We start from the raw sequence: 25928 nt of genomic DNA, 5'->3' as shown, positions 1-25928 counted from the left end.
GGTATGTTTTAACTTCTGTCAAAAATTTGGGAGACTTTTCAGGATTTTTAAGAAATTTGTTGATATGCATTAATAGATATGGATGAAGGCAATAAATTTTTATAGCAATAATTATAACTGTTATCACTGCCGGTACCTTTCCAGTTGTGGGTATTTTTTATAACCTTCTTTCGCATATCCATTGTAAATTCAGGTATTTGTATTTCGTCAATTGTTTGTGTGCGCTCTTTTTTCTCCCTAATCAAGCTTGCTTCTTGATTGTGTGTCACCCTGTTTGACCAGATATTAGACCAAAAGTTCACTCTTTCTGTGTTTGTTGGTAATTCTATTCTGGGGATATGACATTTTGGTGCACTAAGCTTTTGTTTTAATTTATCTATAAATTCTACAGTGCTTTTGTTAGGTTGATCATATCTTTTATGGACCTCATATTTCCTTAGATTTTCTCTTAGATTTCTTGCTTGGGTTATCCTTTTAATACTCCATTAGGAGGCTATTTCTGATCTAAAGGTTTCAATTTTACTTTTTAAACTCTTCTTCCATTTCAGTGTTTTCACTTCATTACTCAGTTTTGAGTTTCTTTTAATGAGTGCCCCTATTTTGGAGCCATTGCACTGCACTGCCTTTAATGCTGCACAGTATGTTATTGTGTGTAGTTCTTCAAATGTTTCAAGTTTTCCTAAATATTGTGGTATATAATATTGTTGAGAGTATTAACTTCCTTTGCAAATTTTGATTACATGTTTTGTGTTGGTATGTAGGGTCTTTTTGTTGGGTCAATGTCCTTATATTTTGTTAAATATTGGGATAATTTTGTGTGTAAGCTCAGCTTTATCCTCAGTATAAAACAAATTAGAGAGAGTACAGAGAAGATTTACTAGAATGTTACCTGGGTTTCATCACCTAAGTTACAGAGAAAGGTTGAACAAGTTGGGTCTTTGTTCTTTGGAATGTAGAAGGTTGAGGGGGGACTTGATAGAGGTATTTAAAATTTTGAGGGGGATAGATAGAGTTAACATGGATAGGCTTTTTCCATTGAGAGTGGGGGAGATTCAAACAAGAGGACATGAGTTGAGAGTTAAAGGGCAAAAGTTCAGGGGTAACATGAGGGGGAACTTCATTACTCAGAGAGTGGTAGCTGTGTGGAATGAGCTTCCAGCAGAAGTGGTTGAGGCAGGTTCGATGTAGTCATTTAAAGTTAAATTGGATTGTTATATGGATAGGAAGGGAATGGAGGGTTATGGGCTGAGTGCAGGTCGGTGGGACTAGGTGAGAGTAAGAGTTTAGCATGGACTAGAAGGGCCGGGATGGCCTGTTTCCGCGCTGTAATTGCTATATGGTTATATGATTATTCTGCAGAGGCTCTGGATCTGTGTTATTGCTGTTAACGTCTGATTGTGAAGCAGTTGAAATAATTGTATTTTCATCAGTGCTTTGGGGGGGGTTGCATCTTCATTATTTTCTTGTGTAGTATTGTCATGGTCTTTAGTTTGGTTTCTTTCTAGCTGTTGTGGAATTTCATGTTTTATTCAGTTTAACACGTCTATAGGGATTAAGTTATTTTTTACTATCACTCTATGTTGATCTCCTCCACTGTTTGAAGGGATATTGTGTTATAAACTGTTGATGAAGTTTGTCTCTGTATCCTGTCACATCAGTCTCAGGCTCCATTGCTTGGTAGTATACACACATTATGAATGTGTTTACTTCTAATGACCATTTCATGCATGTCGTTCTTCTCTTAACTGTTTGAGTGGTGTTGGTTTGAAGTGGACTGCTCCCCTGGGAAACACTTGCAGCAATCCTTTTTCTCTTTCTATTTGTAGTTGCACTGTTTGTTGTTTTTCTTTTGCACATTGGTTATTGCCTATCCTTTGGGTGTAGTCTTTCATTGATTCTATTGTGTACTTTTTATTTACTGTGATTGCCCGCAAGGAAATGACTCTCAGGGTTGCATATGGTGTCATATACTGTATGTACTTTGATAATAAATTTACTTTGAACATTAAAGTGCTGGCAGTGGGATTAATACAGATTAATTCTTGATTTCTGTGTTGCATGACCCTGACTTCTCCCTGATTCTCCTACCTTCCACCTGCTGTACGCAAATTGGTAAATTACAGTGGCCAATTAATCTATCAACAACATTTTTGTGATTTAAGAGGAAACTGGAGCCTCAGCGGCATCCCACTGGGTAATAGGAAGAACTTGTAAACACCGCACAGACAGCAGTGGGGATTGGAATTAAGCCCAGTTTGTTGGAGCTGTTTCATCTCTATTCACTGATTTAGCTTTCCCCAGTCTGGGCACTGACTTACTTTTTAATCAAAATTTATTTGTTCATAATACAAGAATAAAATGTGCAATGCCTTTTCATTGGTACGTCGACAGATAATGTATTTTGTAGTGTTCTATTACATTGCTTAAAACCAGTGTTGCTGCACATGTGGCCCTCCAGGGTAGTACATCAACATAATAATTGAGGGACTTTATCACTCAACCTGGCCCTCTCTGTCCAGTAGCAGGACAACCCTATACTGTGGTCCCTCTCCACCGAGACCTTGCAGTGTCCGTGTCAAGATTCAGTGTGTTCCTCAGCACGTACTCCTTCAGCCTGGATTGTGTCCGTCGGCAGCATTTCTTTACAGACATCTGAATATGCTGGCAGGTCAACATGTTTTGGGCAGATCAAAGAGCATCTTTGACCGTGTCGATGATCTTCTAGAAGCACGTCCATGCATCAGGGAGTTATAGAACTGAAGGCGCGCTTCATGTTGCTGACTGTCTTCATCCTCCACTGTAGAAAAACTTGATTTATATGTATTTTATGTCTTTGTGATTTAAATGCCTGCCCAGGTCCTTAAGTATTGTGAGAGTAGCTTTCTTTACCAGCCCCTCAGGTAGTTGCATTCCAGATCCACCTACCAGGTAGATGAGTAAACTTTCTTTTTAAACACATCCAGTGCTCCTGGTTTTGTCTCCTGTATATCGGTAAGACCTAAAGCAGATTGGGAGGCAGCTTCACCAAGCAGCTACGCTCCATCCGCCAAAAAAAAAGCAGTATCTTCTGGTGGCCACCTATTTCAATTCTGCTTCCCATTTCAATTCCGACATGTCAGTCCATGGCCTCCAATTCTACCGCAATGAGGCTATACTCACGTTGGAGGAGAAACACCTTATATTCCGTCTGGGCAACCTCCAACCTGATGGCATGAACATTGATTTCTTGAACTTACGGTAATTCCCCCAACCCCCAACCCTCCTTCACCAATCCTGATTCCCATTTCCCTCTCTCAACTTCTCTCCTGACCTGGCCATCACTTCCCTCTGGTGCACCTGCCCCGTCCTTTCTTCCATGATCTTCTCCAGCCCTTTATCTCCTTCACTAATTGACATCCCAGCTCCTTACTTCACCACTCTCCCTCTTCCAGTTTCACCTATCACCTACTACCTTGTACTTCTTCCTCCTCTCCCCCCAATTTCTTACTTCTCATCTCTTTTTTCCAGACCTGCTGAAGGTGCTCGGCCTGAAATGTCTACTGTTTACCGTTTTCCGTAGATGCTGCCCGGCCTGCTAAGTTCCTCCAGCATTTTGTGTGTATTTTCTTGATTTCCTGCATCTGCAGACTTTCTCTTGTTTGAAACTCTTTCTCAAAGTCCGTCTGAATCTCTTACTCCTTATCCCGATTGACATGCAAGAGGAAATAGACTAAAAGAAGAAGGGAATAGGACTGATAAAAATGCTCTGAGACCTAGGTCATTTGCAATGGTCGGTTTCTGTAATGTAAGAAGATATGAACCTAGATATGAACACCATCTGGTATGGGAATTGCAAGGCACCCCCAAGGTGCTACAAAGGATTGTGAGGACTGCTGAGAGGTTCACTGGGGTCTCTCTTCCACCCATCTCAGTTACCTATCAGGGACACTGCATATGGATCATTGGGCTCACTTCCAGGGAGGAAGAGATCTGCACAGAAGGAATGGTTTGCACCTTAACAGGAGGGGAACTAATACTCTAGCAGGAAGGTTTGTTAATGTCACACAGTGGAGACAAAACTAGAGTTAAAAGGGGATGGGAACCAGAGTGCCAGAGCAGTTCGTGGACAGGTTGCGGAGGCAGATGTTGGCAAGACCTCAGACAAAGTTAGGAATCAAAAGTTTGATCACACTGCAACTGGTGTCCTGAGCTGCCCATATTTCAACGCCAGAGGCATATTAAGAAAGTCAGATAATAATGCTGAAGATGAGGTAGCTGGTTTACAAACTGAGGTAATGTTTACTGAGGAGAGGCAGTTGATAGGGAAAAGTTACAGTCAACAGGATGAATTGCAACGAAAAGGTGGTCAAAATTGAACAAGTTGAATGCAAGACTGAAAGTGTTCTATCTGAATGCGTGCAGTATACGGAATAAGATAGATGAAATTGCAGCAAGGTTGCAGTTTGGCAGGTATGATGCTGTAGGCATCACTGAACCATGGCCGGAAGAAGATGTAGCTCAGAGTTTAATGTCCAAGTATACACATTTTATCGAAAGGACAGGCAGGAAGGCAGAGGGGCAGCGTTGCTCTGTTGGTTAAAAAATGAAATCAAATCATTAGAAAGAGGTGACATAGGGTCGGAAGGAGTTGAATCATTGTGGATAGAGCTAAGGAACTACAACGGTAAAAAGACCCTGATGGGAGTTGTATACAGAGCCCGAAACAGTAGTAAGATGTGGCCTAAAAATTACAACATGAGGTGGAAAATGCATGTTACTATAGTCATGGGGGAGGCATCAATATGCAGGTAGATTTGGAAAATCAGGTTGGTGCTGGATTCCAGAAGCGGGAATTTCTAGAGTGCCTATGAGATGGCTTTTCAGAGCAGCTCATGGCTGAGCCCACTAGAGGATCAGCTATTCTGGATTGAGTGGTGTGCAAAGAACCAGAATTAATTAGCAAGCTTAAGGTAAAAGAACCCTTGGGGGTCAAGTGATTATAATATAATTGAATTCATCCTGAAATTTGAGAAGGAGAAGCAGAAGGCAGATGTATCAGTATTACAGCGGAGTAAAAGGAATTACAGCGCCATGAGAGAGGAGTTGGCCAGAATTGATTGGAAAGGAACACTTGCAGGGATGATGGCAGAGCAGCAATGTCTGGGATTTCTGGAAGCAAGTCAAAAGGCACAGAATTTATACATCCCAAAGTGGGAAAGTATCCTAAAGGAAAGATGACACAAAAAGAGAAGGCAATGCCAACATAAAAGCCAAAGAGAGGGCATTTAATAGAGCAAAAATTAGTGAAGTGAGATGATTGTGATGCTTTTAAAATCAACAGAAGAGAACTAAAGAAGTCATTAAGAAGGTAGAAATGCAAAAGAAGAGTAAGTTAGCCAATAATATTGAAGAGAATACCAAAAGTTTCTTTAGATGCGTATGAGAGGCTAGAGTGGATATTGGACTGTTGCAAATGATGCTAGAGAGGTAGTAATGGGGGACAAGGAAATGGTGGACGAACTGAATAAGTATTTTGTGTCTTTCTTCACTGTGGAACAACAGACACCAACAGTATAGTGGAAGTTTCAGGTGTCAGGGGTTATGAAGTGTGTGTAGTTACCATTACTAGGGAGAAGGTTCTTGGAAGACTGAAAGGTCTGAAGGTAGATAAGTCATCTGGACCAGATGATGTACACCCAAGGGTTCTGAAAGAGGAGGTTGAATAAACTGTGGACGCATTAGTAATGATCTTTCAAGAATTAGCAGAGTCTGGAATAATAATGTCACTCCACTCACAAGTCACCGGCAGCCAACCAGAAAAGGATGGATCTGTGTTGGCGCCGATTCTCTTTACATTATATGTCGATAATTTGGATGATGGAATTGATGGAGTTGATTATTAAAGGTCTCAGGGTACTTGGAGGCACATGATAAAATAGGCTGTAGTCAGCATGGTTTCCTCAAGGGAAAATCTTGCCTGGCAAATATGTTGGAATTCTTTGAAGAAACAACAAGCAGGAAAGACAAAGGAGAATCGGTTGATGTTGTGTACTTGGACTTACAGAAGTCCTTTGACAAGGTGCCACACGTGAGGCTGTTCAACAGGCTACGGGCCCATTGTTTCTACAGGAAAGATTCTAGCATGGATAAAGCAGAGACTGATTGGCAGGAGGCAAGGAGTGGAAATAAAGGGAGCCTTTTCTGCTTGGCTGCCGGTGACTTGTAGTGTTCCACATGGATCTGTGTTGGCGCTGATCCTTTTTACATTACATGTCAATGATTTGGGTGATGGAAATGATGGCTTTGTTGCAAATTCTGCAGCCTATATGAAGATAGGTGGAGGGCAGGTAGTTATGAGGAAGTAGAGAGGTTACAGAAGGACTTAGATTAGGAGAATGGGCAAAGAAATGGCAGATGGAATACAGTGTTGGGAAGTATACGTTCATGCACTTTGGTGGAACAAATGACATTTTAAACTATTTTCAAATGGAGAAAAAACAAAATAACTGAGGCTGCATAGAACTTGGGAGTCCCTGAGCAGAATTCCCAAAAAGGTTAATTTGCTGGTTGAGTCTGTGGTGAGGAACACGAATGCGATGTTAGCATTCATTTCAAGAGGACTAGAATATGAAAGCAAGGATGTAATGCTGAGACTTTATAAAGCACTGTTGAGGTCTCATTTGGAGTATTGTGAGCAGTTTTGGGCCCCTTACCTAAGAAAGCATGTGCTGAAACTAGGGAGGGGTCAAAAGATGCTCCCGAAAATGATTCCATGATTGAAAGGCTTGTCATATGAAGAGCATTTGATGGGTCTGGGCCTGTATTCACTAGAATTCAGAAGAATGAGGGGTGACTTCATTGAAGCCTATTGAATGGTGAAAGACCTGGATAGAGTGGACATGGAGAGGATGTTTCCTATGATGGGAGAGTCTAAGACCTGAGGACACAGTCTGAGAATAGCGGAGCATCCTTTTAGAACAGAGATGAGGAGGAATTTTGTTTAGCAGAGAGTAGTGAACTTGTGGAATTCATTGCCACAGGTAGCTATGGAGGCCAGGTGTTTATGTATATTTAAGGCAGAAGTTGATAGATTTTTGATTAGTCGGGACATGAAGAGATATGGGGAGAAGGCAGGAGATTCAGGCTGGGAGGAAAATTGGATCCGCACTGATGAAATGGTGGAGCAGACTCAATGGGCCAAATGGCCTAGTTTAGCTTCTATATCTTGTGGTCTTATGGTCTTATATGCAAAGACCTCAGCATTGTCAAAGATCCTCCCCTCCGTCCCACAGTCTCTCTGACCCCCAAACTACCAAGCAAGAGGAACCATAACATTAGGACAATGATTGTTAGGACGGGTAACAGCTTCTTCCCCCAGTTTATGAAACTATGGAATTGCCTGCCACCACCCAGGTCTCATGCATTATGAAGCACCAGTAATGTTAAACTGTTTACTTTTTAACTTTTATCATAAATGCACCTTCTGCTAAGTATCAATCTTCTGGAATATATTTTATTATTTGTTAATTTATTTGTGGCAGTATTACTTTATGTCTTGTGTGTGAGTTATATTGACTGTGTTGTTCACCCTGGTCCAGGGGAACATTGCTTTATTTGACGGTATGTATATATAGGTCTGAATGACAAAAAGCTTGAACTTGAACAGTACAGCACAGTTTGGCCCGCAACATCTGCACATATGATATGATTTAAGATCAAGACTTGAAGCTTGATGAGGGTGTGGAACAAGCTACCAATGGAGGTGGTGGATTTGGGTTCAATTTCAGCATTTATGAGAAATTTGGATAGGTACATGGATGGAATGGTTATGGAGGGCTATGGTCCAGGTTCAGGTCGATGGGGCTAGACTAGATGGGCTAAAGGGCCTATTTCTGTGCTGTAGTTTTCTATGACTCTTCTATGACATTCCTGGAATTAACAGGCCAGCTGCTCACTGGTGAACACTATGCCATAAAAGAAGAGCTTCCACATATCTATTATGTTGAGTCTGTTTGGTGTTTGTACTGTGAAAGAATGCTGATGTATGGAGGTCAGATACATCTAGACCAACCATGGTTCTGTTTTGATGGGATAGCTAGCCCAGTGCTCTCTCACAAGACTTAACCATAGAGATTCATTCCCAAAATTACAATTTCTCATGGACGTCCCTTGTCCCTCCACCCACGTGAGTGGGAATTTTTCTTTATCTACATGTTTTTCTCAGGATATCCAAGTGTGTAAGACATCTCATTAACACATGATTCTGATGAAGGTTCTCAGCTTGAAACATCAACTGTTCACTCTCCTCCATGGATGCTGCCTGCCCTGTAGAGATCTTCCAATATTTTGAGTGTGTTTCACAAACACAAGATACTGAAGATGACAGCTTGGATGGAGATGCCAACCATAAATAAGCTATTTTACAAACAAGTTAAATAAAACCAATGGTTTACCCTCAGGAAGGAATCCAACACTGCGTTTCCCATGTATTCAATTACAATCATCATGGGTTTACCTGCAAATAGGAAATCAGAGTGTTAACATTGGAGGTGTGGAAACTGAAAACTGCGGTGTTCAGCTGTCAGTCATCTGCATTGCTGCACTTGCTTCAGAGACACAAAGATAAATGAATGCAAACTAGGTAAACTCCAATATTTTGTGCATTGTGCCCTGGAGAGCATAATAATACAAATGATTCACTTTCACTCATTTCTCTGGGGCTTGCAACAATACTCAAAGCTGAGTGTCACGATAGTAAAGTCTGTATCCAGTATAAGTTTGGATTCTAATAACGTCTGGTGTATTTGTTGATGGTTTTAGGTAATGAAGTGTGGGCACCTGGCCAAGTGGTTAAGGTATTGGATTAGCAACCTGAAGGTCGTGAGTTCGAGCCCCAACCCAGGCAACATGTGTTGTGTCCTTGAGCAAGGCGCTTAATCACACATTGCCCTGCGACAACACTGGTGCCAAGCTGTATGGGTCCTAATGCCCTTCCCTTGGACAACATTGGTGTCGTGGAGAGGGGAGACGCAGCATGGGCAACTGCTGGTCTTCCATACAACCTTGCCCAGGCCTGCGCCCTGGAGAGCGAAGATTTTCCAGGCGCAGATCCATGGTCTCGCAAGACTAACGGATGCCTTTAATTTAATTTAGGTAATGAATAATCCAACCCATCAACAACAGCAATCATACCTCTATGCCATCTGGATGGGCCAATACCCACTCCAGAGGTCAGAGTACAATAGATTGGTAGGTGATCACGGTCCATATACCAAAAAAAAAGGCATGGCTTTAAGGTGGCTGGAGGAGATTTAAGGGTATCTTTGGGGTAACTTCTTCTTTGCACATAGGGTGGTTGATATCTGGATTGCACTGCAAGTGGACATGATGAAATCAGATACAATTACTCCACATAACAGCAATCTAAATAGCTAATTAACCAGGCAATACTGTATGTAGGATACAGTCCAAATGAGGGCAAGTGTGGATGGTCAGCATGAGACTGGTGGCCTGCAGGGCCTGCTTCTGAGCTGTACAACTCTATGACTCTATAATCTAAGGTGTCATACTGAGGCAATGTTTCACTGTTTCCAAAGAAACTTTACAGTGTGCCAGCGCCTCTCTTTGCTGAGGAACGACTTTGATGCAGAGTGGCTCACCCAGCTGATCGAGCCAGCAGTTAACCCTCCTTAAGTAGGATTTTTGCAAACTGCCTGTCATGCTTTCTAGAGTGTTTACATATAAAAAGTGTATCCTATTACTCTTTTCCACAGATGCTGCCTGACCTGCTGAGTTCCTCCAGCATTCTGTGTGTGTTCCTTTGGATTTCCAGCATTTGCAGACTTTCTCGTCTTTGTGATTTACACATAAACTGTATTGAATTGACTGAGAATCATTTTGGAATGAACCGAATCACTGAAAAGCTTCATATAAATCAAAGTTCTTTCGTTCCTGAATAAACATTTGTAGCACTATCTTTTGTCCCTATAAGATCCATCATTGCTTTCACACTTGAATAGTGCTGATGCAGAACAATCATTTATTTTCAGAAAAGACTAACATGAATTCTGTAAACATTAATACTGCAAACATTACCAGATGACTGGAGATTTTAAAAAAAGAACAACAGCCTACTGCTCATGCAGTGATTTCAAGCAGAACAGGGAAGTCATCAGATGAACCTAAAACCATATTTTAAGTACTGGTATTGGTTTTGGTTTACTATTGTCACATTTACCAAGATAGAGTGAAAATTTAGGAACGGAGGAGAAGATGACGGCGCAATGCAGCCCGCGCGGTCGTTCCGAATGAATATCGTATGTGTTAACTAGGGGGCCGTGCACAATCCTGATTTGATGGAGACAGCCGTGAGAAGCACGGAGGAACACCTGGAGAAACTTCTGAAATGCCCGCTTCGCTGCTGCTGCTACTGTGCGATCGAGAACCTCCAGAGGGGAAGGCCCCAAATCCTCGGTTTTGCCTATTGCCTGTTGCCGGGGCCGGGGTCGAAGCACTCGGCAGAGATGGTGCTTGGTGTTCGGTGTCAGAGAGCTGGTCAGAGGCTCGGAGTTTTCGGACGGACACGGAGTCGGACTGTGGTCGGATGCTTCCAGGATGCTGCATCGGCAAGTTGGTGGCGCTGGAGGTTCACCGTCTGCGTGAGATGATGGGACTTTCGAGAGACTTTGAGACTTCTACCGTGCCCTTGGTCTGTTTATCAAATTACGGTATTGCTTTGCACTGTTGTAACTACACGTTATAATTATGTGGTTTTTGTCAGTTTTTCAGTTGGTTTGTCATGTGCTTCTGTGATATCATTATGGAAAAACATTGTATCATTTCTTAATGCGTGCATTACTAAATGACAATAAAAGAGGACTGCATGTCCTCATAATCTAAATTTACGTGTTGTATATACAAATCAAATCATTACACAGCGTATTGAGCTAGAATATTAAAACAGTAACGCTGAAGAATAAAGTCTAGCGCAGGGAAATGATAAAGTGCAATATCATAATTTGGTAGATTATGAGGCCAAGCGTCTGTTTTAGGTCTGATTACAGTGGGATAGAAACTGTCTTTGTGCCTGGTGGTTTGTGCCTTCAGGCTTTTGTATCTTCTGCCTGATAGGAGAGCGGAGAAGAGAGAACATCTGAGGTGAGTGGGGTCTTTGATTATGCTGGCTGCTTTACTGAGGTAGTGAGAAGTGTAGACGGACTCCATAAAGGGAAGGTTGGTTACTGTGATGGTTGAGCTGTGTCCACACACTCTCTGAAGCTTTTTGTTACATGCAGAGCAATAGCTGTACCGAGCCATTATCTATCCAGACCGAATACTTTCCATGAATGCATTTTGTAGACTACTGCAATAAAGAGAACAATATTAAAGTATATATTCCCACCTCTCTCTTGCTGTAGAGGAGGTAGGGGAATCGTAGTAGTATTCTCATTGTCATTCATTTTCTCTTGTTCACTTGCTGAAAGAAGTTTTGAGTTAGGGGAACATATTTAATATGGTTGTTGTTGAGTGATATTTATCTACTCAAATTAAATCCAGTTTGCAGTGCTTCTTTGCCTTCCTGTACGCATAGTAGAATTTCTTGATGCCATTCTAATTGCACTACATAATGTAGTTCCTCATAAAGACAAGAGATTCTGTGTATACTGAAAATCCAGAGTGACACATACAGAAGGCTGGAGGAACTCAGCAGGTCGGGCAGCATCTGTGGAAAGGTTTGAAGTGTTGATACTTCCTCCTTACGTCCTGATGAAGAGTCTCAGCCAGAAATGTCAGTACTTTATTCTTCTCCTTTAATGCTGTCTGACCACGGAGTTCCTCCGGAATTTTGAGTGTGTAATATTGTAGTTCCATAATTGAACATTTATAATTCTCCTCCTAAATTAAAATGTATTTCTCCATGGAGACACAGATCTCTAACTTGTTGTTTCACCCATTGCAATCTCAGATAAAAGGTTGTGTCTGCTAACATTAAAGACCTCACCTCTCAACAACTAAGAACAGAGCACCCCGGGAGTTCAATACTTGCCATTTCATATTAGAAGGTGTGGCCCACGTTGGGGAGAAAATAAAAAAAAACAATTATGTATGCTGCTCGTAAGTACTTTACATCCAATGGAGTATTTCTAAGATGCAATTACTACAAACTGTTCAAAATGTTCCACTGATGATAATGGAAACAAGGAGAGTTTTGAACTGTTCCAAAACATTGCATATGGGCCACATTTTTGAGACCTTTCACATTAAATAACTTCTTTGGTCCCAATAGGATGCTTTGCATTGTTACTGAAGAGTTGGATCTTTGGTAATACACAAGTTTTCCCAAGGATAATTCCGTGAGAAGCATTCCTTTAGCTTCTTCGATAAATTTCTCATTTATCTCCTCAAGACTACATAATGATCACCACTTTAAGTTAGATAATATCACAGTGTTTAAGGCTCAGCAGGAGTGACCAGGAAATAAGGGGTGGGAAGTAGAACCATTCAGTGGGGTGGAGGTGGGGGGGAATGCCGGTCGTGTAAGGCCTGGAGTGTATAAAGGTGAAGTGGTACTAAAATTGACAAGTGTTCATGAAGGTGCAACCAAGAAGAGTGGACTGAACTGCATCGTACAAGAAGGCAACTTGTTCAACAGCAGTAATTCCAGTAAAGTAGCCACAAAGTATATCTAGATATCTAATTTTCCCAGCTCCAAGGTTCAAAGTCCAAAGAAAATTGGTTATCAAAATACATATATATCACCATGTACAAACCTGAAATTCATTTTCTTGCAGGTAATCAGAGTAAGTACAAGAAACACAGTGGAAGATCATACCCAACAGGGCAGACAACAAACAATGTGCAAAAAAAACATACAAATGGTGCAAATACAAAAAGAAAGAAAAGAGGAAACAATAATAATAATAATAATCAATAAAAAGCAATAACTATCGAGAACATGAGATGAAGAGTCGTTGAAAGTGAGTCTATGGGATGTTGGAACAGTTCAGTGATGGAGTGACTGAAGTTGTCCCCTCTGGTTCAGAAGCCTGATGGCTGTGGGGTAATAACTGTTCCTGATTCCGGTAGTGTGATTCATGAGGCTCCTGCGCTATCCTCCTGATAGCAGCAGCGAGAAGACAGCATGGCCGAAATGCTGGAGGTCCTCAATGATGGATGCTGCTTTTCTGTGACAGCACTCCGTGTGGATGCTCAATGGTGGGAAGAGCTTTGCCTGTGTTGAACTGGGCCACATCCGTTACTTTTTGTAGTCTTTTCTATACAAGGGCAATAGTGTTTCCACATCAAACTGTGATTCAACCAGTCAATATATTCTCCTCCTTAACATCTATAGAAGTTTTTCATAGTTTTAGATGTCATGCCAAATTTCTAAGGAAGTGGAGGGGCTGCCCTGCTTTATTCATAAGAGTATGTAAATGCTGGACCCAGGACAGAAACACTGAAATGAGTACGCCAAGGAATTTAAAATTGCTGACTCTCTCCACCTCTGATGCCCCGATGAGGATTGGCTCATCGACTTCCAGTCTCCTCCTCTTGAAGTCAATAATCACTTTCTTGATCTTGCTGACATTGACTGAGAGATTGTTGTTGTGACACCACTCAATCAGATTTTCAGTCTCCCTCCTACATGCTGATTCATCACCACCCTTGATTCAGCCAACGACACTGCTGTCGTCGGCAGAGTTAAACACGGCATTGGAGCTGTGCTCGGCTTCACAGGATTTGTTCCTGGATCCACCAGGAGAAAGATACACAGAATTAAGCACAGAATGCTGGTGAACGCAGCATCTACAGGAAGAGGTACAGTCGATGTTTTGGGCCGAGACCCTTCGCCTATCTCTTCTTTCAGTTAGTCCTAACAAAGGGTCTCGGCCTGAAACATCGACTGTACCTCTTCCTATAGATGCTGCCTGGCCTGCTGTGTTCACCAGCACTCTGTGTGTGTGTGTTGCTTGAATTTCCAGCATCTGCAGATTTCCTTGTGTTCACAGTATTAAGCAGTTGATTACTTATTCAACTGATTCAATTCAAATAATTTCACACATCTAAAGTTAAATATAGATAATGTAAGAAAAGTGGAATAAATTTAAACCAGCTAAAGGTTTTGTGAAATATTTTCTTTAAGTGTTTTTAAAATCTTTAAGTGTTTTGGAAAAGTAAAAGTTAGTACCTAGTGGCCGAGAATTGTCATATATTCACTGATGCTGACATGCCTACCTCTTGTAATGACTCCTTCGAGACGGATGACATTTGAATGGTCAAATTGTCCCATTATACTTGCTTCTGTCAGGAAGGTGCGCCTTTGCTTTTCAGAGCAACCAACTTTCAGTGTCTTGATGGCCACTGGCAGCTCCCTCTTACTGGGGAGCTTCAGACACCCTTTGCAAACTTCCCCAAATTCCCCTACAGAAGACAGGAAACACTGTTAGCATCTGAACACCGGTCTCACTTCTTTCTGTCGAAGCTGGATCTCAGTATGGTCTTGGGAGGCAAGAGGAGAAGTTAGCATAACTATGACTGTCTGAGTTTGTCTGTGTGTGTTTGAGAGAGGGAGAGAGAAGAGAGACAGAAATCAAAATGCAATGCTGGTTAAGGAATCAAGAATCACCCTCTATGAGTGTTACTACTTCTTTATTCTATATGTTAGGGTAAAACCTATCACTTTGCATTGACTTCCTGACTTCACAAGCAGATCCACCACCCAGAAACGGAAAGGTCAGCACATGATGGATCGTAAGGCGGCCTGATAGCATAGCAGATAACGTAACGCGATACAGCACCACCAATTACAGATGTCAGATCTTGATTTCCTCCACTGTCTGTAAGGAGTTTGTACTTGCTCCCTGGGGCCATGTAGGTTTCCTCCAGTTGGTCCGGTTTTCTCAAGATTTCCAAGGCATATGGATAGGGTTAGTAAGTTGTGGGCCTGTTATGTCGGCACTGTAAGTATGGCAACACTTGCTGGGGGCTCCCAGCACAATCCTCGGACTGTGTTGGTCATCCACGCAAATGACACGTTTCACTACATGTTGAGCATGCGACAAATAAAGCTAATCTTCACCCTTTGAATAATTTCATCTTGCTTGAATAAGTGTGGCTCAAATTTCTAATGTAAGGACACGTTCGGCACAGCTTTGTGGGCCGAAGGGCCTGTATTGTGCTGTAGGATTTCTATGTTCTATGTTCTATGTAACACACGGGAAGCCAGGCACCATATGGAACAAAGTGGCCTCTTGGCTTGTAGCCCCTCATTTTTCTACATTCTTTCCCTCCATTACCAGCTCAGTGAGTCTACAAAGTATACTACAAAAAATGCAGTTGGTTATCTAGGCTATTCCAACAGCACCTTGCGAACTTACAACTATCCAATGTGAACAAGACGAATGAAAACACTGCCACCAGCGGCTTCTCCTCCAAGTCACGCACCATCCCAACTTGAGAATCTTTTGCTCTTCCCTCATTATTCTGAACTTAAATCCCAGAACTCTCAACCCAACACCACCCTGGAAGAGCCTTCACCTAATCGGCAATGATGACTCAAGATGGAATTTCCCCTCCACATACTCAGGGGCATGGAGATGAGCTATTAAATGCAGACTTTGCCCGGTGAGGCACATTTTCTGAGATATAAATAAAAAATGCCAAAGGAATTTATCCTTATTTGCAGAAGAGAGGGAGAAATTTAAAATTCTACAATTTTGCAGAACAGGGAATGTCAATTTTTAGATACTTGGGTGCAGGGACACGTTTCTATGAATTGATTTGGATGAAGGGGTTGCTGTTGCTAATGATTTTTAAAGGGGGATGAGGACCATTATTTAGCACAACATATTGTGATGTTCTTGGGGAAAGAGAATGCTTCATGACAAGGGAATGTTCAAAGCACAGAAATAAAATGCACCAAGAATGTGATTTGGAACTAATTTTGTAGAGAACACACAATCATGTGTCCTTTCCCATCTCATTCTGAAATCACATTGATGTAAATACGCATTTTCTAATTGCAAACCTAGAATTCTAATTTAAAAAAAAACATTTAGAAAATTAAGGAACATTTAGAAAAATAAGATAAGGCTAATTTTAAAATGCATTAGAACTACAAATGAACTACATTTATTTATAGCGATATTCACAATAAGGAGAGTAGTGATATTTTGCATGAGTTTCAGTGGAGAAGATAGTCTAAGTGGGTTTCTCTCCTACTGTGGCATCACTGGTCCATTTAATGATAATGGGTTATATTTCAAGGGAGTTTATCAATGAAAGCAAATAGCAATAATCCCTGCCCCATTATCACAGTAGCTAGCTACTTGTCCATTATTTTGTCTGCTTAAAACCTTGCAATTTACGGAATAATCATTGCAAACCTTTGAATTCAATGACAAATTGGGCTTCAAAGGCAATATAGCAGTTCTAAACTCTAAAAGCTAAGTAGCTTTCTAAGCAAAATTCAGTACCCTAAATATTCATAGGGGTTGCCTAATGTACAGGTAAAAGACAACACACATAACACAAGGAAATCTGCAAAAACAACTATGGAAAGAGCAAGGAAGGAGGAGTGCTGGGTGGTAAATGTTCGGACAATGAGGATTTAAGGCAGAACAGTGGGTGCATCAAGACCAGCAATATGATATTCTAGTGGGACAGCCTGCCATTTCCTGGTGACAGGCAGTTCAGCGTTGTCCTAACACCACTTCTAGGTGCACAGCCCATTGCAAGTTGAGCGTCTCAGGCTAGTAACATGAGAGCAGCAGCCATTAATATAATGCAGGGGTTCCCAACCTTTTTATGCTATAGATCCCTACCATTAATTGAGGAGTCTGTGGACCCCAGGTTGGAAACCCCTGGTTTATAGGTAAGGTTACAAATTATGCAAAAATTTGTGCATGCAGTTAATTGAGTCAGGAGCTTCTTTTCCTGACAATATACTTCTTCCCCAGCCAAAATCCTAAACGAGCAACCTTACATTAGATATCTGTCAATCTGGTATCATAGTCATAGTCATACTTCATTGATCCCGGGGGAAATTGGTTTTTGTTACAGTTGCACCATAAATAATTAAATAGTAATAAAACCATAAATAGTTAAACAGTAATATGTAAATTATGCCAGGAAATTAGTCCTGCAAACCATGAGCAACCATGAATATGTGTCAGAAAGATCTGAAGGATTACTACTTCTCCTCTCAGCGCACAAGTATTCAGCCCATAGTCAATGATGTCCTGTAATAAATTGGAAGAGTTGAAAGATCTCACAGATGGGAAATTGGGAGGACACACGTCCAGGGTGCACCATTTGTCATTCTCATTCATTTCCTGTTGATCAAACAAGGTAAAACCTTCACTCACGAAGGGTCCCTCTTTTCATAAGTGATGCTCGACCTGCTTAGCTTTTTCTAACATGTTTCACTTTGTGTTCCTTTTTACTAATTTTATCACAGTTCTTCATACCCCATTCATTTAGCCTGGCACGTTGGGCAGTGTCCATAAGACTTTAAGACATACGAGCAGAATTAGTCCATTTGGCCCATCGAGTCCACTGCGCCATTTCATCATGGCTGATCCCGTATCATGTTCAACACCATCTACCTGCTCTCTCACCATATCCCTTGATGCTCTGACCAATCAGGAATCTATAAACTTCTGCTTTAACTATATCCACGGACTTGGCATCCACCACAGTCTGTGACAGGGCATTCCACAGATTCACCACTCTTTGGCTAAAAAAATTCCCTCTTACTTCTGTTCTAAAAGCTCGCTCCTCAATTGTGAGGCTGTGCCCTCTAGTTCTGGATACCCCCACCAGGGGAAACTTCCTCTCCACATCTACTTATGTAGTCCTTTCAACATTCAGTAGGTTTCAATAAGATCCCCACGCATTCTTCTAAATTCCAGTGAGTACAGGCCCAAAGTTGCCAAACACTCTGCATACACTTCATTCCCGGAATCATTCTCCTTTGTACTCTCTTTAGTGACAATATATCATTTCTGAGGAAAGAGGCCCAAAACTTCTGACAGTTAAGGAGGCAAAACCTTACTCATTACAACTCATTACATTCTCTTTCCGCAGATGTTGTCTGGCCTGCTTAAATTTTTCAGCACCTTTGTGATTTTGTTTCAGATTTCAAGCTTCTATTTTCCATCCATTTTGGATACCACAACTGTACCTTGCCTTGGGTTCTCCACACAACCCAAAGACATGCAGTTTGGTAGGGTTATTGGTCACTCTAAATCGCCCCCATTGTGTAGCTAAATGAGTAGAAACTGGGTGGGGGATTTGATAAGGGTGTGGGGAGAATAAAAATATAGGATTAATGTAGGATTAGTGTAAATTGATGGATGATGTTTGGTGTGGACTCAATGGCTGGTTTCCCTACAACTCTGTTTTCATCTGATTCACATGGCCTTATTTTGTAATTAGTCCTCAGATTGTTCTGTATTTATTGAAGCTTTTCCAAATTTCTATGCTCTTAAATTCTAGGCTGCTGATGGGCAGGTAGTTTGGGGTGCTGAAATTGTTTTTTGAGTGTCAAGTGTCAGGGAGTATTAGCATGTTCAGGTAAGTTGTTACCTTACTGCTTCATGCAATCCACTCAATGCCAATGTCCGTTTGTCATGACCATGCTCCAAATGCAATTTGAAAGATACAATATGTCCATTGCTCCCTTTCTCTATGCGCTGGATGTAAGTAAATGTTCAATACCTCCTCCAATAACTCTCTCAATTTTGATACAGGAAAGGTCCAGTTCTTTGGCAAAAAGATGCACTGCTTGTACAGGGTCTTCATAGGTGTCTGGATCAATGTAGGTTCTTCGACTTGGGATCTTAACTGTAACAGAAAGATAATCCATGTTTACAGAGCTGTAAACACAAGTTTCCGACATTATCAAAATACTGTAATTGGCTCCCAAAGGGATCTTGAAGTATCCTGGACAATGAACATCCCTCAGTCGTCACTTACCCAGAATAAGTTGCCACTGATACTCGTGCTTTATTGCCACCATGTATAGGAACTGAATAAATTAATCAATTGGCTGTAAAAAACTAGAGGTGCCCAAGCAAATGACCTCATGTTATAACTGCAGACTTTTTTCATTCAATGAACATCGTTGTCTACATAATGCCTGCTATTCAGTCTTCTCCTCACATCCCTCCTGTTGGATTAGACTGTATAATAGCAGTTATGGTTATTAGTGTTGTCATAGCTGGGGATAAGCTCCCACTATCTATTTAATGCTCCCAATAGCATGCACCTCAAATAGCCTCTGACAATCAAGTCGAACTCCTGGCCTTCATGTGGGACTTAGTTACTAAGCCTGGCAAAATGACTTCTACTGACAGGAGAAGGGACAAAGGAGAGTTCCTGGTGCTTTAAAACAAGTCGCCTCAGGCAAGTGGGGCTCATCAGCTATGGTTGGCAGCTCATCTAGTAGAAGGACAACTCTGATTTCAAACTTCCACAGTCTTGCGGCTATACACACTCAAGGAGAAGGCTTTGGGAGTAAACTCCGAGAAAACGCCTGGAGCTGAAATCCCTGAGGCAGTCCTGTGTTGAACTCAACACAGACTGGCTACTCCTGTGATGCCGCTGGTGCCAAACTGTATTGGTTTCTCCTCTTCCTTTGGATTCATCAGCTGCATGGAGAGGGTGAGCTTGCTGCATGGCTAACGGCTTTCTCTCCATATTATGCTGCCCTGGCTTGCATATATAGCTAGGACACAACATCCGTGGTTGACCTTGATCAATGAATTATTTATGCCTGCTTATATTTTATATAATCACTTATATGCATGTAACTGTTCAGTATGCTTCCTAGTGGTCACAGAATTGTTCTGCATGTCCCTTAATTCTCTGTATGATTTTGGAAGCTTCTCAGGCATTGCATTATTTGAATAAGTGCTACCCAGATTGGTTAATTCTTAACTACAAAATTGAGTAGAATCATTGGATCTACGGGGTATAAGAATGACTGAACATGTTGCCCTACTGTCTTTAGTCTTTATTCGTTTTCTTTGTTCTTATATACTAGACCTTTGCAGTCCTGCATTTCTAATTCTCTTTGTTCTGTTAGTGCTTAATAAAATGAATGTGGAGCAACAGGTTTTATGCCTCTTTCTTGAGGACTAAAAACATCATAATCCTACATTCCTTAGTGTGTGATTGAGCCTCATATTGTTTCTAATGAGAAAGAAGTAACTGCTATGCAGGTCCTTTTAGCTGAGGGACAATTGTAGCTGATCCTCACTTCTCCGTGACACCCAACTCATCTTTCATCTGCTTATTTTGGGATTGTTGCTTGAAGTAGAATGGACATTGGCAAGTTATTTGTGATTCTTTATTTTGCTTCCTCACTGTTGCCACTGAAATGGGTTTTAGTATTCACAACACCCAAGGTTATTTCCTGTGCATCTTCCAATCATCCCTGCCTGCCAAACCTGATCATGTCATTAGAGACTACAGTGGCAAGAATGGTGATCGGCTTGATGGCAGGCTCAGATTCAAAGAACAAGTATTTATTATGTTCCCTGTAAAGACGTTATTCAAAAGGTAGGAATTTCATTAGAAATTGAGTCAATATTTACAAGTGCCAAAAATAATTGCAATAGGTGAAATTTTTTACTCAGAACAGAAGGTGATTTTTTTAAATGGATATCCATTGGTTTCCTGCTCAACATCCCATATAATGCAGAAATAATTTAAATATATTTTTACTTGTAGTCTATCAATATGACCACAAGACATAGGAGAAGAAGTAGGCCATTGGCCCATTACGTGTGCTCCACCATTTCATCATGGCTGCTCCATTTTTCCTCTCAGCCCCAATCTCCTGCCTTCTCCCAGTATCCCTTCATGTGCAGACCAATCAAGAATCTATCAACCTCTGACTTAAATATACGTAAAGGCTTAGCCTCCACGGTCACTTGTGGCAGCAAATTCCGCAGATTCACCTTTATATATGCCAGACATACATAAACCAATTTTACTTATTATTTGAAAAAAAAACAAATAACCATGTCGTGTACATGTAGGGCTAATCTTGTATGTGGATAAAGTTTAGATTACTTTCCAAATCACTGAATAAGATCAATGACCAGAATTTGCACAGGAACTGAAAAATTGTGATAAATGCAGTTATCATAACAAATGCAAGTCTAATAATTTTACCTCTACATATGACCTCAAGCCAGTCATATAAGGTCCACCTACAATCTTAACTATGGAAGCGAGTCTTTACTTACATCAGATTGTAAATGATCCGGTTTCTCACCTTAACATAATTCACAGGCAATCACAGATTGGAAATAGTCTATATTATACTTGGACAACTAGCCACCAAACTTAGGCTGGATTGACTTACAGTCATGTATCTGAACTTCATTAGATGCCAGGAGGAAAGAGAGAAATTAGCAGAGAAAACTGGAAGAATAAAGAATACTTATTGCCAATGTATTCTGTTAGATTTACTTTCCAGTGTCATGTTGTTTATAAGAAAACTACATTGGTTAAAAAAAAACTGAAAGGAGATATCTTTAGGCATTGAGCTAATTTGATGGGTCTGAATTTCTTCATTGTCCACAGGAACATAACTGATTTTTCTTCACCATAATCTCTGCAAAGTGAAAGCCCCTCCCTGGACAAAATGAAATGCCGGGCCAGATTGGAGATGAAAATGCACTCCTCTCTTCAAGGGCGCTGGAGGCTTTTGCTGTTTTGGTGTTTGGTTGGCCTAGATAGATCTGGGGAGAAAGCCAATTTTGCTCATTTTTCACATAGGTTACTCTTCTCTCCAAGGCGCTGAGGCTATGAAGACTGCCTCGGCTGCTGTGCTCCATGCCTGATAATATGATGAACTAATTAGCGAGGCTTTTGGCTACACCAAACTGCTCCAGAGTTCGGATCTGAGGACATGGTTTTGGTTCAGATTGTTGGTGGTCGCTTCAATTGTTTGCATTATTTGTGCTTTTTTTCTCTTTCTCCTGCACATTGGCTGTTAGTCTTTTATTTTTAGTTTTATTCTTTTTTTTCTTTAATTTTTTTTTCAGGTTTCTTGCTTTGTGGCTACCCGTGAGCAAGCAAATCTCAAGGTTGTATAATTGATACATTCTTTGACAAGAAATAGACTTTGAGTCTTTGCAGGGATTAGCAAAGAAATATCAAAGTGTCCCATCTACCCCTGACTGTCCTGTGCTACATCAGCAAGGTACGAGAAAGACTAAAGAATTTTGAATCTTAAATCATTGTGCTTGTTCAATATTTATCTCCAAGCTGAAGTTACAAATTAAACCCAGAATAACTATCTAGTCTTTGCTTCAATGTCACCTGCAAAATTTCCCACTTCCAACCTCTGCACTAAGCAGCCATTACACATTAAGAAGTAGCACATTGGCAGCAACTCCACTGAATTGACCAGAGGGCAGGAAGGGTTCTGTTCCTTATCAAAGTTTCCAGGGTTCACAGAGAGCCACACCACAGAAGTGGCCGGAGTGGTGTGGATGATATTGGAGGACGAAGTGGAGAAAAAAAGCACGGCAGCAAGTGCTTGACAATTTTGAGAGGATGGTGAGCAACAGATACATCCAAGTCTTAAAAAAAGAATATATTGTGGCGAGCACTTGATCCATAATGATAGACGAGGAAGCTTGTTAATTCAACAACCATTTAATTGTTATAACAGACCGGGCACTGTGGCCAGGAGAGAGAACAGCTCAGTCTCATATAGACCGGGAAAGTGACCATCACACACCCCAGCTACAATTAGGGTGACCCACAAATACACAAGTAAAACCTAAGCTAAAATGTATCAATAAATGAACTGGAACCTCCCAGCATAATTCCATGAAATGATTTTAACTCAAGAACAATAAACAGTGTTGGTCATTAGAAATGCAGGGATGGGCTGTTGACCACTCCCCCTCCAACCCCACCCCAGAGCATCACAAAAAAAATTATATATATATATGTGTGTGTGTGTGTGTGTGTGAGTCTGTCTAAATAAATAAATAAATAAATAATATTGCAGTGTGTTGGGTATGTGGCCAAGTGGTTAAGGCATTTGGACTAGCGACCTGAAGGTCGTGAGTTTGAGCCCCAGCCGAGGGAGCATGTTGTGTCCTTGAGCAAGGCACTTAACCATACAGTGCTCTGTGACGACACTGGTGCCAAGCTGTATCGGCCCTTGCCCTTCCCTTGGACAACATCGGTGTCATGGAGAGGGGAGACTTGCAGCATGGACAACTGCCGGTCTTCCATACAACCTTGCTCAGGTCTGCGCCCTGGAGAGTGAAGACTTTCCAGGTGCAGATCCATGGTCTCGCAAGACTAACGGATGCCTTTATTTATAATATTGCAGTAAGAAATTATCTATACATATTTATAAAGGATTCCATAGAACCATAGAAACTACAGCACAGAAACAGGCCCTTTGGCCCTTCTTGGCTGTGCCGAACCATTTTCTGCCTTTCATCTTTTCATTTGGCACTAATGAGCTGAATTTGCCTTAAGTTCCTCTTGTTGGTATTTGAAAGCTCCAAAAGAGGCTTAAGAAACCTGTAACTGCTTGAAACATGCCGGGCCCTTTCACATTAATATACACTGACAAAAGCATCTGTCTTGGAAAAAGAAGAAACGGAAAGTGCTCCAACAAACCTTCCGTAGCAACCCCTCCCCCCATCATATCCATACAGATGGAGTCTTTACATATCAGGCAATGTGCCTATTAGTGTACATTTCCTCCATTCTACATGAGTAAAACTGAGGGAAACAGGTGTGCATGTGTGTCTTTGGACCAGCATGTTGAATTTTCAAGCTCACTTCCCTCATGATAAGAGCAAGAAATCAAAGTAGGCATAGGTGACACCACCATTGAAGATGATTCCAGCTAATTTATTTAGAAATAGACAGAATAATCACAATATGGCAGGGTAGGGATATATAAATAGCCACTGCTCATTAAAAATGCCACCAATTAATACTCTTTTGCACTAATTGAAGATTTTTTTGAAAGGCATTCTAATGTGGCAATTTCAAAATGAAAACCAGACATAGTTAAGAAGTAAGTTAGTGATATCATATTGTAAACATACATATGTGATATGACACTTGATATTTAGCTCCTTTGCCTTCAATAAAATTGCATTCAGAGTGTATTCTATAGAAAGTAGCCAATAGAATTCTTTCTTGCATCCAACCCATGTTCAATATTGGCTAAAGTATCTGTATCTTACTAGCTACATGAGGCAAAGCCTCACCAGAATGATTCTGAGGATGCTGAGTCTTTCATATTTTAAAGGACTAAGAAGACTGGACCTAACTCTTTTGAATTTTGAAAGATGAAATATGGTTTTCATATACAAAGTTCTTTCACAGCACTTGTGCGTGTCGATGCAGGGATAATGTTTCCCATGGTTGTAATGTCCAGAACTAGGGTTCACCGTCGCAAAATGATGGGTCAGCCATTCAGGACAATGAGGGGAAGTAAGTTCTTCACCCAGAAGTAGTGAAATGTTTGGAATTCTTTACCCAAATGGACATTTGGGGCTCAGTCACTGAGAAAGACATTCAAGAAAGTAAGCCATCATTTTTTAAATTTATTTAGAAAGTCAGCAACAATAGATTTGGTGCAGTTAAATGGCACTGAGGTAAAAGATTAGGTATTGCCTTATCAAATTGTGTCATATGCAAAAGAGGTTGAATGTTCTATCAATTCTGTTTCCTATGTAATGAAGATTATAGCCATACACAAACTACAATGAAAAATGCTATAAGATCCCACCTGATACAATCAATAAAGAAGGAAGAAGGAATGTTGAAATGTGGTTCAAATGGAATTTAAGTTTTAGAGTTGACATTTATGCCAATTGGAATTCTGCTATTAATTTACACAGACTGATAGCATCTCCCCATTTCTCTGCATGATCCATGATAAAGCTTGCTGAGTTATATCAAAATATTATGGTGTAATGTCGAGTATAAAGTTCCCTAATCTTTCAAAAGCATGTCTGTATTAATGATGGTGAACCAGTGCAATACCGTTCCTTTCATCTTCCTACTTTAATTGTGTTGATTAGATCAATGCTCCATCCATATCATCCATGTCTCATCCAATCAATCTTTGAATAACAGTGCAATCAATGTTGAGCTCACCAAAGGGCACCAGAGAATGGAAAGTGTTTCAATTGAAATCAAACTAAATCACAATGATCTCATCTGCACCAAAACAAACGCCCTTCTTTGTCAACCCTTTGTTGTCATTATAACAACACTTTGCAGTGCCTATTTGAAATGTTTTTTTAAAAAATTTGTCTGATTCATCATATGATCTCAAAACTCTTTCCCAGCAGCCTGTGGTAATAAACTCAATTAAGACCAGAACTGCAACACCAAAGATTGAACTTGCAAAGAAATGATACCTCATAATTTCATTAGCTTCACTGCACCACTTTACTGAGTTTTTTTTATTTTCACTAAATAAACTACTCAGGCTTCTTATATGAAGCAAAAGTTCTTATTCCACGTAACATGCTGCTCAAAATAAGTTATTGGCATATCAGTTTTATTTTAAAAAAAGATAGTCTGATTATTAAGTGGATTACTCTTTAATTTATCCTGAAGCTGAAAGCATTAATTTCAGAGTTTTCCCAAAGTACTGTGTGTTCATACTAATCCATAATATTTCAAAATGACTGGATGCAAAAAACTGTCATGCACTCTTTCCAAATTTTAATTAAATCAAGGTGATTAATAGTGGACAGTTAGATTTGCAGCAGTTTAAAGACATTTCAGATAAATTCCTTATGATTCCAATAATTGACCTTCTTTCTGAGCAAGGAGGCAAGACTAATGTCCAGAGAGCCAAATTCAACTGGTTTCAATTAAAGAGACTCATAGGTGCCTCATAAAAATCCCAGACCTTCAGTGTGCCAATATAATGC

General features: G+C 40.7%; 1 protein-coding gene across 1 annotated transcript in view; it reads right to left on the bottom strand.

The window, feature by feature from the left end:
- The window catches only part of LOC134338281 (ephrin type-A receptor 7-like), a 795126-nt gene that overhangs the window by 45033 nt on the left and 724165 nt on the right, over positions 1-25928 (bottom strand). The window contains exons 10-12 of the mRNA XM_063034005.1: positions 18700-18825; positions 14215-14400; positions 8433-8494 (exon numbers count right to left, since the gene is read on the bottom strand). Of these exons, the coding sequence (XP_062890075.1) occupies positions 8433-8494; positions 14215-14400; positions 18700-18825 (374 nt within the window). The remainder of the gene's footprint in view (positions 1-8432; positions 8495-14214; positions 14401-18699; positions 18826-25928) is intronic.

Source organism: Mobula hypostoma, chromosome 26, assembly GCF_963921235.1.
Source record: "Mobula hypostoma chromosome 26, sMobHyp1.1, whole genome shotgun sequence".
Lineage (NCBI taxonomy): Eukaryota > Metazoa > Chordata > Chondrichthyes > Myliobatiformes > Myliobatidae > Mobula > Mobula hypostoma.
The sequence above is the reverse complement of the archived record's forward strand: the minus strand, read 5'-3'. Positions and strand labels throughout refer to the sequence as shown.